Source organism: Stenella coeruleoalba, assembly GCF_951394435.1.
Source record: "Stenella coeruleoalba genome assembly, chromosome: 3".
In the NCBI taxonomy this organism is placed as follows: Eukaryota; Metazoa; Chordata; class Mammalia; order Artiodactyla; family Delphinidae; genus Stenella; species Stenella coeruleoalba.
Window position 1 is genome coordinate 64,840,963 of NC_137148.1, and position 14,349 is coordinate 64,855,311.

General features: G+C 37.2%; 1 protein-coding gene across 5 annotated transcripts in view; it reads left to right on the forward strand.

Annotated features, from left to right (window-relative positions):
• Positions 1-14,349, forward strand: part of ATG10 (autophagy related 10) — a 222,941-nt gene that overhangs the window by 47,013 nt on the left and 161,579 nt on the right. For 4 of the 5 annotated variants that reach the window (XR_013827657.1, XR_013827658.1, XM_079917357.1 and 1 more), the window contains exon 3: positions 10,490-10,597. The exons of the other annotated variant lie outside the window; for it this stretch is intronic. Coding sequence is in view for 2 of the 4 variants with exons in the window: in XM_079917357.1 (XP_079773483.1) it covers positions 10,490-10,597 (108 nt within the window). In the remaining 2 variants the exon portion in view is untranslated. The remainder of the gene's footprint in view (positions 1-10,489; positions 10,598-14,349) is intronic. 5 annotated transcript variants of the gene reach the window in all.

The window sequence follows — 14,349 nt, forward strand, 5'->3', positions numbered from 1 at the left end:
AAGTTAAGACGAGGCCATACTGGATTAGCGTGTGTCCTCAATGCAATCTGACTGATGTCCTTCTAAGAAGAGGGAAATCTGGACACAGAGATACAGACACACAGGAAAGAAGGCATATGAATACAGAGGCAGAAATGGGAATGATGTGTCTATAAGTAGGCAACAACCAGTACCTAGAAGGAGACAAGGAAAGATTCTCCCTTAGAGCCTGAAGAGAGAGCATGGCCCTGTCGATACCTTGATTTCAGACTTCTAGCTTCCAGATCTAGACCTGTGAGAGTAATCTTTTTTGTTTTAAGCCAGCCATTTTGCGGTATTTTGTATGCACCCATGCCAGGAAGGCCTTTCTCACCTTCCTTTCCTTCTTCCCACCCACACAGCAGGATCCTTTTCTCAGTAAAACTGCTTAAGATCAGGCATCCTTCATTTCATGAAAAAATAGGAAACTTAATAAATTATTTGTATGGCTTTGCAAGGACAGTGCTTTGAAATGAAAGTGACAGTTTGCTACCCTGATAATTTGCTACTGTCTATAGAATTTCTTTCAATTTATTTTATTAAGTACAAAATTACTTTAATACTCTTAATTTCCTTGAATAATTCCCTTATAACAGGTAATTTTATAAAAATATTATTTATTAGAGGAATAAGATTTGGAGTAACTTTAAATTTAGAAATCAAGATGGAGAAGCTAGAACTTGGGTCATCTTTGTTTTCTTATTTTATCTATGATATTAGAAAAGCAGTGATAAACCTTTGAGAACATTTCATCTAGAGCAAACAAAATATGGTAAAATCTCTACAAACTTAAATTGAAAGTAGAAACAAAGAGAGAAAAAAAATTTTTTCTATAGCAGGCCCCCATCTCCTCTCCAATCAGTTATAGCATTTGTTGGCCAATCCTTGGGCACAAATAAGTAGGAATGCTCTTGGAAGCAGAACCAAATTGTTCAATATAATAAAAAGTATGAGGGTACACATGGAGGTCCCACATTTATGAACTGAAAGTTGAAAAATCAAAATGGGCAGTTTGGAAAACCTGAAAAAAAATTATTAAAATCTGAAAGAGGGAAAAGAGAATGAAATTCCACAAAAATGCTTAATAGTGAAACAACATTGTAGAGATATCTGTTGAAAGTGTTAATAAAGAAAATGGAACCAATGTGATCTAAACTAACTTTTGATGCCTTGGCTCCAAGAAAGAGAGGGATTTAGCATTATTTAAACTATAACCACTTTTTAAAAATTTGCATGAAATAAGCAGGCTGTGCAAGTACACATCAACAGGTATGCGTGTGTGCTCATCCCCGCCCCCTCTCCCCAATAAGGTCATCAAATTGGTCCAGTAACCTCCTTTTCTGGGCTAACAAGTGGCTGATTTTCTTCTGCTCTTCATTCCCTGGGGTCACTGCACTTGCTGTGCTTTTTTTTTTTTCTAATTTTTGAATTTTATTTTATTTATTTTTTTATACAGCAGGTGCTTGCTGTGCTTTGACCTGCCTTTAGGGAAGGGGAGAGCAGTGCGTTCTACTGCTCATCTAGGAAGTCAGAAGGGGTTAGAGGTAAAAAGCAGAGGGACTTGGTAGGGTAGGTCTAAGAGTCCTGTCAGGGAAAGGGAGTTGGACTATTATAGGAAAACTAACTAAAATGAGCACAGTGCTGGGGTTTTCAATATGTCTTTATTGAATGGAATTGAAAATTGAAGGCCCTAAGTGGTATAAAACAATGTCCACTTGAGAAGCAAAGTGAAGGTATACCATAATTAGGTAGTGACCTAGGAAAGAAGTATTGGCCTTATTTTGGTTTAGCAACTAGAGGGTAAGTTTAAAAAGGAGAGAAAATAAAAGTTAATATTGTATGCAAGAACATTTTATGGTTCTTAGAGTATTATTGATTGCAGAGAGTGGAAGGAAAGCACAGTATTACATTTTTCTTTCATGGATTGGATTTTTATATTTAATTAAATAACTTTTACAAGGTAAAACAATACATGATCATTGTAAAAATTCTAATAATATATAGATATATAAAATACAGATGAAAATATTTCCTTCCCTCTCCTCTGACTCAATTTTGTAGTTTATTTTCTATGCACATGTAAATATATGTACGTTTATAACATATTTACGAAAGTGGGATCATTGTTTTGTAACTTACTTTTTCCACCTAACAGTACGTAATGGACATCTTTCTTTGTGAGCATATATAGAACTATCTCATTATTACTGACAGCTACATAGTATTCCATCATATGGATGTTTTAAATTTGTTTAAAGGAACCCCTATTGGTGACGAATAACTCAGTTATGCTCACAGTGATCCCTGTAACCTTTAACAATATATCAATACTTTTAATTCCTGATTTTTCATTTTTGGATAGTAACTATTGATTCCTGCTGTGATAGATGAGGAATTTAGAGTACTTATACTATATCCCACATTCCTTTCTGTTCCTCCTTCTGATTTTTAAATTAATTATATTACTATTTTTACATCATCAAGATTTATAATATTTAGATTCTGTTCAGTAACTATAATTAGTCCTCTGTGCTTTGTTTATAGGTTGATTAGAACTTTAAACCTAATAAGAGTCTGTAATGAGTATGCTAATGTAAACAAGAGTAACTGCTGAACTAAGTATTGTAAGAGAAGGCCGTATAACCCTCTGACACATGGCTGCCTTAGAGAGAATATTTCAAGTTAAAATCCCACAGATTCTCTTTTAGTTTCATACCATGACCATGCTAAGAAAAAGCTCTTTTAAACTGGGCAGAGCCAGAGAACCTCCAATTAAGGACCAATGGTCACCATGTTTTGTGGTTTAATTCCCAGGTAGTGAACCAATGTGTTCAGTAGTCATTCACACCTTAGGTCACACAGATAAAGGTAATAATCATAACGGGTTATGTTGTGCAAATGGTGAAGCAAAGGGGTATGGGCCTCTGTTGGATGCGACCACACATCCAGAAGAAGATTTAATTCTTTCTCAGAAGGACAGCTGCTGCTCCCTCAGCTGGAATTTATTATTATCTGAGGTGTATCTCCAACCCTCTCCCCCAGAAAGTATGGAGAAGGTATTGGTGGACTATTCAATAAATGGCTGTGTCATGTTTAATAAACTCCAAAATACTACAAGACCAAGGAGAAGACCAAGGTCTTTTTCAAAGGTGAAATATGTTATATACCTACTTTTACTTTTGGGTTTTTGGTTTCTTGAGTTTTTGCTCTTTTGAATTTTTGCCTGAGTCAAAGGCTGGCAGTTACCCATGAATCACTTTGACTGGATCTGGTCACTCTTGATACTGACTCAGAGGCATCAGAGTCAGCCATGGTCAACATCCACAAACATATTGGGAAGGTGTAGCAGTATCGGTTAGTGAGATTGGGTGGGGGTTGGGGCACGAGGAGATGTTTTAATATATTCAAAATTGTGTTCTGGAGGATCTCTAAATCCTTAACAGTTACCTTCATACACCATCTAACTTTCAGGCTTTAAAAAAATGAACAGATATTAGTTTAGTGTCTGACTTACCCAGTGTAAGCTTTGCTTTTCAGCAGCAGTTTTTCTTTTTTTTTTTTGACCCCAAGATTAATTAGCTCTGGGCAGTTACTGGTAGTATTGGTTTGATCTCTTACAGAGGAAAGAATAACCACTTGAGATCTGTGGCTTAGGTTTGGCCTGTTCCTCAGGGTTCCATTGGCCTTGAAGGTCCTGTTGTTTGTTCAGTGCCAGCAGTGACGTAGAAACTTCCTCTTGTCTTAATTCCTCCCCAGTGGCCTTGACAAGCCCTTCCTGCAGCTGATCATTATGGGCAGTTAACTTGAGTTTACATCCTATATGCAATCCTTTATTCCAAAGCAGGGCTGAGGCTCTTAGATAACCACCTAATTTTTTAGACAGCAGTGTTTTTCTAGAGTAGACTGTTAAAAGCTTATTAAAATTCAGCTACAAGAGCCCCATAGTTATTTGGGTAGCTCGATTCCAGCAGGCATAACATAACTGTCTGAGTGGCATAGCTTTTGACAGCTTGTAGGAAAGCAGACCTAAACATGTTCTGTTAGGAAATCCTTAGTATGCAGTCAGTACTACACTAGAAAACTTGGTTGTCTCTCTAGGGTTCTATAAGGCCTCCAGAACATTTTCTCCTGAAAAGTTCACGTTGGAATCCATTGCAGCATTGCGCTGGCCTGGAGGCATATGTTCAAAAGTCAATCAATGAAGTATTTGTTTAACATGAAGTGTTTTTTGTATATAGGCACAAAAGGGTTTGTACACTAAAAAAGTAAGTTTCCTTCCTAACCTTCCCACCCTCCTTACCCAAACCTCAGAGGTCATTATTCATACCAATGTCTTGGGTGTCCTTTCAGATATCTTCAATGTACACAAGCATATGCGTTTATATTTAAACAAATGGTAGGATAATATACATATATACATGCTGTTCTGCATATTTTTAACTTAATGATCTATTTTGGTTATTATTCCATATGAATACTTATAGTCACTTTTTTATGACTGCATAGCATTCTATTATTTGGATATACTATAATTTATTTAACCAATCCTCACCTATGGGCATTTAGGTTATTTCCAATACTATGCTATTAAAACAATACTTTAATACATATCATTGCATGAATTTTACTTTCTACATATGCAATTGTATCTGTACGATAAATTCCTGGAAGTAGCATTTCTGGATGGAAGGTATGTGCATTTTAAGTTTAGATAGTTATTGTCAACTTGCTCTACAGGGAGGTTATACTAATTTAAACTACCCTGCCCTTGGCAATGTATGAGAGCGCCTGCCTGTTTTATCCACATCTTTGTCTACAGAGTGTATTTCACTTTGGCTTTCTGATCTTTGCCAATCTGATAGGTAAAAAATGGTATCACATAGTTTTAATTTGCATTTTTCTTATGGGTAACATTGAACATATTTTTATATGATTAAAATCCATGTATACTTCCTGTTTAGTGAACTGTCTATTTATATCATTTGCTTATTTTTCTATTGGGCTGTTCCTCTTATTGGTTTGTGAGAACTATTAATATGCTGAGGAAATTAAAGCTATTTATATATTGAAAAAATTAGTCCTTTTCTATGATTTGAGCTACAGATCTTTTTTTCACATTTTAATATTTGCCTTTTGACTTTATGGTGTTTAGAATTTTTTCCATGCAGTAGAATTTATCATTATTTTACATGACTTCAAGATTTTTATTTACTTTTTAAATATCCTTTAAAAACTTTTAGGGAATTCCTTGATAGTCCAGTGGTTAAGACTGTGCTTCCACTGCAGGGGGCACGGGTTTGATCCCTGGTCGGGGAAATAAGATGCTGCAAGCCTCACAGCCAAAAATAAAAAATAAAAAAATAAAAATAAATAGATAGGGCTTCCCTGGTGGCGCAGTGGTTGAGAGTCCGCCTGCCGATGCAGGGGACGCGGGTTCGTGCCCCGGTCCGGGAAGATCCCACATGCCGCGGAGCGGCTGTGCCCATGAGCCATGGCCGCTGAGCTTGTGCATCCGGAGTCTGTGTTCCTCAACGGGAGAGGCCACAGCAGTAAGAGGCCCGCGTACCACAAAATAAATAAATAGATAGATAGATAGATAAAGGAGTTTATAATCTTCCAGTGTTTTCATTGTGAACACATTTATGGTATTGTTTTCCTCATTTAAATCTTTATTCCTTGTTTTGGCATAAGGTGAAGGGCATTCCATCTAGATGACCTGAGGAGTTTTGACTGTGAGGATGTGTTCTCTTTTTATTAGTGGTGTCTGGGTTACATACAGCACCTGCATTTCCTATTAGTTTCTCTTCTACAGTGACATTGTGGAGCAACCTGCTTCGTGGCAGTGGGCAGCAGGGAGTCCTGATGGCAGAAGTGTAGTTGGACATGGGAAGGTTTTAAGTTATGAGATTACTGGCTGTTACAGATGACCAGGTCAAGGCTGGGCAAGTTGCCAGAGAGTAGGGTTTGAGGTGGTAGTGAAGACCATATAAAAAGCAGTCTCAGCACAGTCGAAGCTCCAAGATGAGCATCCACAGAGGCAAGTTTAGTATGTGGAGTGCTCCGAGTGAGCCCTGGAATTCCTGAAAGTTGGGAGCTGTTTGTGGCCTTTTCTGGAGAGGCAGCTGCAGAGTCTGTGGTTGGCTCTGTTCTCAGAGTTCAGAAGGGGACTCCAGTGAATTTAGTGCAGTGGTTCTCTACCCTGGCTTTTCATTAGACGCTACTGGGAAGATTCTTACTTCACCAGTCTGAGGGTGGACCCCAGCAACAGCATTTTGAAAACTCCTCAGATGATTCAGATGTGCAGCTAGGGCTGAGAACCACTGTTTAATGCAGTCAGTTTGCTGTCCCGCAGGGATTGCAGTGCTCCCTGCCTCAGTGCTTCCAAATGTGCACACAAATCACCTGGGATCCTGTTAAATACAGATTCCAATTCAGAAGGTCTGAAGTGGGACTTGGGATTCTGCATGTCTAACAAGCTCCCAGGTGACCCTGAGGCTGCTGGTCCCCAGACCGCACTTTGAGTGGCTTGAGCTTGTTATTCCATGTGCAGAGCCTGGCGTATACCAGTCCGCGAGCATAAGTAAAGATCTTTCTACCATGATCCTGCTCTCTGGCAGAACTTGCTTAGTGTAGTAGAAAGAACACAGGCCAAGAAGCTTGCCTTCTACTTCTAGCTCTGCCCCTAATTAGCTGTAACACAGCTTAAAAGTGCTTCAGTCCTTCACCTTCTTATCGCTAAAGCAGGAGGGTTGAACTGGGTAAGCTGTAAGGTTCCTTTTGTTCCACCTCCTCCCATGCAGGTCCGGAGTGTTTTCAGACTCTGTGGGGATGAGGTTTTTATGTGGAGGACAGTCTAGATTCTAGAGTAAGGACCCTGGCTTCCCTTTGCAACCTTTCTTTCTCTAGGGATGGGGACTAGGCCCTGATCTTAGGATCAACTGGAGGAAGTAAAACTAATCAATGTTAAAAAAGTAAAGGAGGTTAATGTTAAATTGTAAGTAGAAAAAGAATGCAGGGACGCTGGAGCAGAATGTCCACTGGAATTTTCAGGGGGAGGTTTGAGTTCAACTTTGTTTACTGGCCTTGATTTACTGTAGTGCCAGTTCAGAGGGCAGTTTTCATACCTTTATGTTTGTTGTCTCTAAAAAAGCATCCTTCAACAGTGAAGAATAAAACTTTTTCTGCCTTAAATTAAAATGATGTGGGAGAAAGGCCTACTTATGTGGAAGTAAATGTTTGAAATGCTATAAAACTCTCCTTTTTCTATATTTAATTTTTCAAGGCTAATCTTGACTATTAAGAGATTGATACTGAAAAGAAAATCACCATGACCAAATATAGGCTGAGTCAAAAACTCTTTTGCACCTCCCTATAGACACTAATAAATAGTATCAGAAATTGCCTAAAACAGAGATTTAAATTGCTTAAATTATAAATAATACTGAAAATAATGTCTCTATCTTAAAAGATACCAGATAATTTATTTAGATTTTATAACATAGGTATACAGGAATTTCTGACTCACCTCTTTGATGTCAAAGGAGGTGTATTTTGCATTGTAATTAGAGTTTTACTCAATTGTAGCTTCCCTTAGGAAGAGGTTGTATGACCAGCACTCAGGTATAGAAAATATGAAATAGAACATTTATCCTCATTTGATGAATTATACTCAGTACACACAGTTTAGCTCTGACTTTTCTCTGAATATCCTATGATTTTTTTTCTCTGTTGCTAGATTATTTTTATTTTTTTAAATTTTTTTTTGGAAAAGAAGTGAAACCATCTTTTTTTTTTTTTTTTTTTTTTTTTTTGCGGTACGCGGGCCTCTCACTGTTGTGGCCTCTCCCGTTGCGGAGCACAGGCTGCGGACACGCAGGCTCAGCGGCCATGGCTCACGGGCCCAGCTGCTCCGCGGTATGTGGGATCTTCCCGGACTGGGGCACGAACCCACGTCCCCTGCATCGGCAGGCGGACTCTCAACTGCGCCACCAGGAAAGCCCTGAAAACATCTTTATTAATGGATGATACAAATATTATAATTATAAAATCAAAAATAGTCTATAAACAAACTTAGCAAAGTTGCTGGCTACAAAGTCGCTAGATTATTTTTAAATTGCAGACTGTGAGTACTTTTTCTCAGAAACACATACTATTATGGTTTTATTGTATTTGGTAAATCTTTTATATAATCAGGTATTGATTATCATAGTGAGAGTGATAATATAATACAGTAGAAAGTCTCATTTTAAACTACTCAATGCAATATAGGTCACTTTATAAAAAGATTATTTTGGTTACAAGTGACAGAAAATCCAACTTAAGTTGGGTGAAGCAAAGAAGGGACTTTTGGGGTCCATGTAATTGAAAAATTTGAGGGTAGAGCTAGCTTCAGGTATGATTGGTATAAATAGTGTAATCAGGATCTGGTCTCTGCATATTATGGCCTTGCTTTCCTCTACATTGGCTTTATTCTCAGGCTCCATTTAATCACATGATGGCTGCCAACACTGCCAGGGTTTTATCTTTCTGGTTCAAATCTAGTAGAAACGAGAATAGCTTTCACTAGAATTTAAAACAATAATTCCATCTACAAAATGTAGAACTTTAGTGAAATAATAAAAGATGATAGTATTCGATGCCTAATAGCTTACTTTACAGGCAGGAAGGATATTCAAAATATTTAACAACCTATGGTAGTGGCATCAACCAGTCTGAATGAGTTGGCTGCAGTCAATCAGAACTAGTGTTGATCATGACCAGACAGCAGGGCGGCCCCTGTGTGAGTCCTGGCGGGATGACAGCCTAACTAACTGGGAGGTATTAAAAAGGTGCCACCAGATTTCTCAGAAAATATAGTTTCTGTATTAGTTTCCTAGGGCTGCCATAATAATGTACCACAAACTGCGTGGCTTAAAACACAGAAGTTTATTCTCTCACAATTCTGGAAGTTGGAAGTTGGAAATCAGGGTGTCAGCAGGGCCATGCTCCCTCCAAAGTCTCTAGAGAAGAATCTTCCTGTGCCTTTTCTAGCTTCTGGGTAGTTGATGGCAATCCTTGGCATTCTTTGGCTTGTAGTAGCCAAATGTCCCTCTTCTTATAACTACACTAGTCATATTGGATTTAGGGTCTAGTCTATTCCAGTATGATCTCATATTAACTTGATTACATCTGCACAGACCCTATTTCCAAATAAGGTCACCAACAAAGTTCCCGGTGGACATGAAATTTGGGAGGATACAATTCAACCCAGGATAGTTACCTAATATCAAATGCTCTTACATAGTTGTCATGACACAAATTTTAAAAAATACTCAATATTAAATAGCTCACAAACACTCTAAAATTGTCTTATTTTATAGTTAAAAACTGGGTATTTTAATCTTAGTAAAAGTATTTAAGTAAATTATGAATTTTTTAGTTTGGATGCTATTTTGTATTTTTTTTTTTTACTACGTCAAATTAAGTAACCATGTTTTCCTTAATTATAATTATTTTAATTCTGTTAAAATATGAATGTTAGTGTGACATTTTGGTGGAGAATTAATAATATTCATTGATATGTGAGTATGTTTGTGCATGACAAGTTATTACATTTTTACACAACTTCATTAAGTTCAAACAAGTTTTGCCTTAAAAAAAATGAAACTTACCACAATTAGATGAACATCATCCATTAGTGTATTTAACAGCAAGTATAAAAAACAGAAGAGAAATGCAACTGGTGAAGGGCTTCGAAATCATATCTTACAACAAACATTTGAAAATGGTGGTAATTGTCTTCAACTCTTTGAATAATGGCTCTGTGGAAAAGAGTTTAGACTCTAGAGGGCAGAACTAGAACCAGTGAATTAAGGTTAAAGGGAAATATTTTAGTGCAATGTAGAACTAAACTTTCTCAATGAACAATGTGTCATATGCCAAAATGGAGGTGGTAGTCATGTAAGGGAGTGAAGTGCAGGCTCCTGGAAGTGCTTAGGAAGGTGCTGAATGATTACCTCTCTGGGACCTTTTAATAGAGATCTTCCCTTGAACAAGAAATTGAAATAGAGGGTCCCTTCTAGCTTCAAGATGCATGTCCTCCTAAAATTTCTATTTCTGTATATGCCATGAACATCAGTATTAATTATGTGACAAGATATTTCTATAAGTTTAGATATTTTTAAACAGCTGCCAACCCATTGTGTTCTATGAATTCTATGCTTTGAAATGCTTGGGGAATAAAAGGGATTTAATCTAAGAGAAGAGGAAACATCATTAATAGGTATGAAAAGTAGGGGATTAAATTTTCTATTTATTGATTACCTACTATGTACAGGGGTATTGGATGAATTTCTTTATCCGTATTATCTCATTTAATATACTTAGTTTTTCATTGCTCGGTTTGGAACTTACGAGATGCTGTAGATCTTAGAATGATGAGTTCTTACAATAATTGGCATTTTCTTATGTATTGTTTGGTGATGGAACACAGGACTGTTCTGATGGCTACATGTGCAAAACACAGTTTCAAATTAAAAATGGGACTGCAGTGTCACATCGAGGAACATCTGCCCGTGTACAAACATGTCTTCCCATGGAGGTGAGTGATTTAACATGTCATGTTTTCCTTTTCAGTCTTTGTAAAGTATAAAGTAAAAATTTAAATCTGATAAATAATATATTTTAAAAATTAACTGCCATCAGATCCTGGACCTGCTGTAGGGGGAGAAGTGAACATCATTTGTAGGAGGTTATTTTCGATAACATTGAGAGCAGGAACTGTGGTAAAGTTAAGATTCACTCCGGGTCTATACAGATTGTAGTAAGCCTTCACCCTTTTGGTTTCTCTTGCATCTAAAGACCACAGATGCCTTCTGTTGCCTGTTGATTTTTTCCCAGTAAAATCCCACCAGGATAATACAGGCCTATACCTCAGCTGCTTAATACATGGATGGAGATCTCTTTACCTAGTCTGCCTTTAATTTTTCTCCTATGTCCTTTAAAATATGCTGGATCCGGGTCTCATTCCTTAGGCAACTTAACCTTGACTTGAAAATCTTGCTAAATTAAAATTTAATAAGGTGCTAATAACGGCTTAATGGTTTTCTGGGATATTTTCAATTTTCTTTTTATCAAAATGCAAATAGCCTTATTGTACTTTATATTGTTAATAAAATTTTTTATATATCTATTGTAAAAATAAACAGTAGAGAAATATATTAAAAGAGTAAAAAAACTCCCATATGTCCTTCAACTGGAGGTAACAACTATTAATATTTTAGTAAGTATCCTTATACATATTTCTGTCATACACACACATACATACTTGTGTTCTGCAATGAACAAGCATAGCATGGATATCTTTTCATGTCAGTAGATGTAGATATCCATAGTTCTTTTTTAATATCTCCATTGCATTCCATCCTATGGATGCACCATAATTACGTGGAACCCATATTGAAGTAAAATACTTGAATTTTAAAATTGAGGGGCTTCCCTGGTGACGCAGTGGTTGAGAGTCCGCCTGCCGATGCAGGGGACACGGGTTCGTGCCCCTGTCGGGGAGGATCCTACATGCCGCGGAGCGGCTGGGCCCGTGAGTCATGGCCGCTGAGCCTGTGCGTCCGGAGCCTGTGCTCCGCAACGGGAGAGGCCACAACAGTGAGAGGCCTGCGTACCGCAAAAGAAAAAAAAAGAAAATTGAATCAGTGGGAATCTAATTGCTTTAACATAAAGAAAGAACTCTAATGCTTAGAATTCTGAGTATCCTGGTAAAATGGGAAAGGAGACTTTTTTGTGAAGTAAGAGTCCTTTCTTAGGACCTGTTAAATCAGTTCCCTTGGACAGTCCAGCACTAACCCCCTCTGACTGTGTATGATGCTGGCCTGGAAGTAACTCTCGCCTGTACAGTTTAGCTTGCAAGTTATTCCTGAGGGTAGGTAATAAGGTAAGTGCCCCCGAGTAGGTGTTCAAATCTTGATTACTGTTTCCTGGTTCAAGTAACCAACATCCTATCTGAAGCCAAGCATGTTGGGAAGCTTTTCAGTTCATTATATATTAGCTTTAAAAAATACACATGGAGATGATGATTTAAGAGATAAATTACTAGTTTTTGCCTAACAAGTTGTCAGACATTTGAAAAGCACTAAAAAGTGGTGTTGACAGTGTGAGGGAACTGACACTTTCTGGTTGATGTTTTAACTTTACAAAGTTTGAAGACGTGCACATACTATGAACAGTCTATTCCAATTCTAGGAATTTAGCTTCATAAAATATATTTTTTCAACATTTTTTATTTTCAACATTTCCCAACAAATTTCAAACACATATGAAAAAGTTGAAAGAATTTTGCAATGAACATCCATGTACTCATCACCTGGATTCTACCATTAACATTTTGCTGTGTTTGCTGTATTACATATCCATTCCTGATTCATGTATCAATACATCTTCTTTTTTGATGCAGTACTTTTACATCAAAGTAAATTGCAGACAAATACTTATAAAATAATCAGAAATGTACACAAAGTTTTACATGCAAGTATATTCATTTTACCGTTATTTATAATAGGAAAAATAGAAACTAAAATGTTCAACAGTGGTGGATTAGTTACTTACAGCACATCTCTGTGATGGAGTTTGTGATTCAGTAGGTTTGGACTGGGGCCTGAGAATTTGCAATTCTAAGTTCCCATGTTATGCTGATGTTGCTGGTACAGGGACCACCACACTTTGAGAAACCACTGCAGTACTTTATAATACAATTCTTAGCATATTTGAGATGGTGTACAGCTGAGATGGTTAGCTAATATGATGTATGGTAGAGTTGATATTGCAATAATCTTGATGAGATAAAAAATGTCTTAGGTTGAGCCTGATATGGAGATTCCTGTTAAAATGACTTATTAGGGATGTATTCTTAGGAGAAAAAGAGTGCCAGAAGCAGGACAGAACAAGGGATAAAAGCTAAGGAAGATTATGGTCTCACTAGAGACTAACTTTAGTCTGATCTCCTTGAAGCTCCGGAGTACAGATACTCAGAATTAGTCCTACTTTGTGTCCTTGAGGCTGACCTTTTGTACTCTGTAAGTTATTGGTTTGTCAGTCAGTCACTGGCTGACGTAGAGATAGACATAGCTTCCCAAGCAAGATGGCTCCAGTATTACTGAGAAATTCTTCAGAGAAGGGGGCTGCTGTGTGTTATCAGCCAACAATTACACCGGCCTTAAGGGGACCTGGGTAGGGCACCAACAGCGTCTACTACCAAAGGGTAATCTGAAGCCAACAAAATGGCAGCTGTAGGGAAATTTATGTATAAGGTCTGCATTGACATGACGGAAATTTGTTTGAGAAAGAGCGAGTGATTTTAGTTGACCATAAGCTCAAGATAAGTGAAAAGAATGCCATGGATGCTAGAGAAAATAACTGGAACCTAAGCTACACTAATGAAAGCATTTATAAATGGATTCCAAATATTGTCTGGGGACCCCTGGAGGGTCCCTGAAAGAGGGGCCCCTGGAGGGACCCCTTTCAAGGGGTCCACAAGGTCAAAACTATTTAACAATATTAAAGTATTGTTTACTTCCATTCTCCCCGAGTTTTCCAGAGGCTACCTATGTGTGATATTGCAACAGAATGAATGCAGAAATAGTTATAGGAATCCAGCTGTTTTTAATTGAGTCAGACATTAAAAATATTTGCAAAATGTAAAACAATACTGCTTTACTTACTCATTTATGTTATTTTGGAAAACATTTATTTTTCATAGAAATTTGCTGTTATATTACTATGTATTTTTAAAGTGAATTAACAAATTTTTTTAAAAAGTCAATTTTAATTTCTAATATAGTAAATATCCATATATATAACTCTCAAACAAAAGTTCCTTGGAATCCTCAATGAATTTTAAAAGTATAAAGGAGTATTGAGACCAGAAAATTTAAAAATCACTGATCTAAAGGAAATATTACATTATTACATGTGAAGAGCAACATTGATAGCTAGAATGCATAATGAATGAATCCATAAATAATAGCTGAAAATAAATCATAAGTAGGGTTTATCCATTCAAAGAAGCATGCCATGGGTGGGCTTGAAAATATATTATTATGAGGACTATTTGGGAGCTCTGAAGACCTAGGAAGGTTAGTTGTCTTAAGATATCTAGAAGGCTTTCCTGTGGAAGACAGAGTAGACTCATTTTGTTTCTGAGGATAGAATTAGTTTGTGTCTGGAAATTATTCTAGACAAGTCTCTCTACTGTTTAGAGTTGCCTATAGTGAAATTGGTCAACTTGCAAAGTTGTGAGTTCCCTTCCCTTTCATGGAGATGTTCAGCCACAGAGTAGATAAC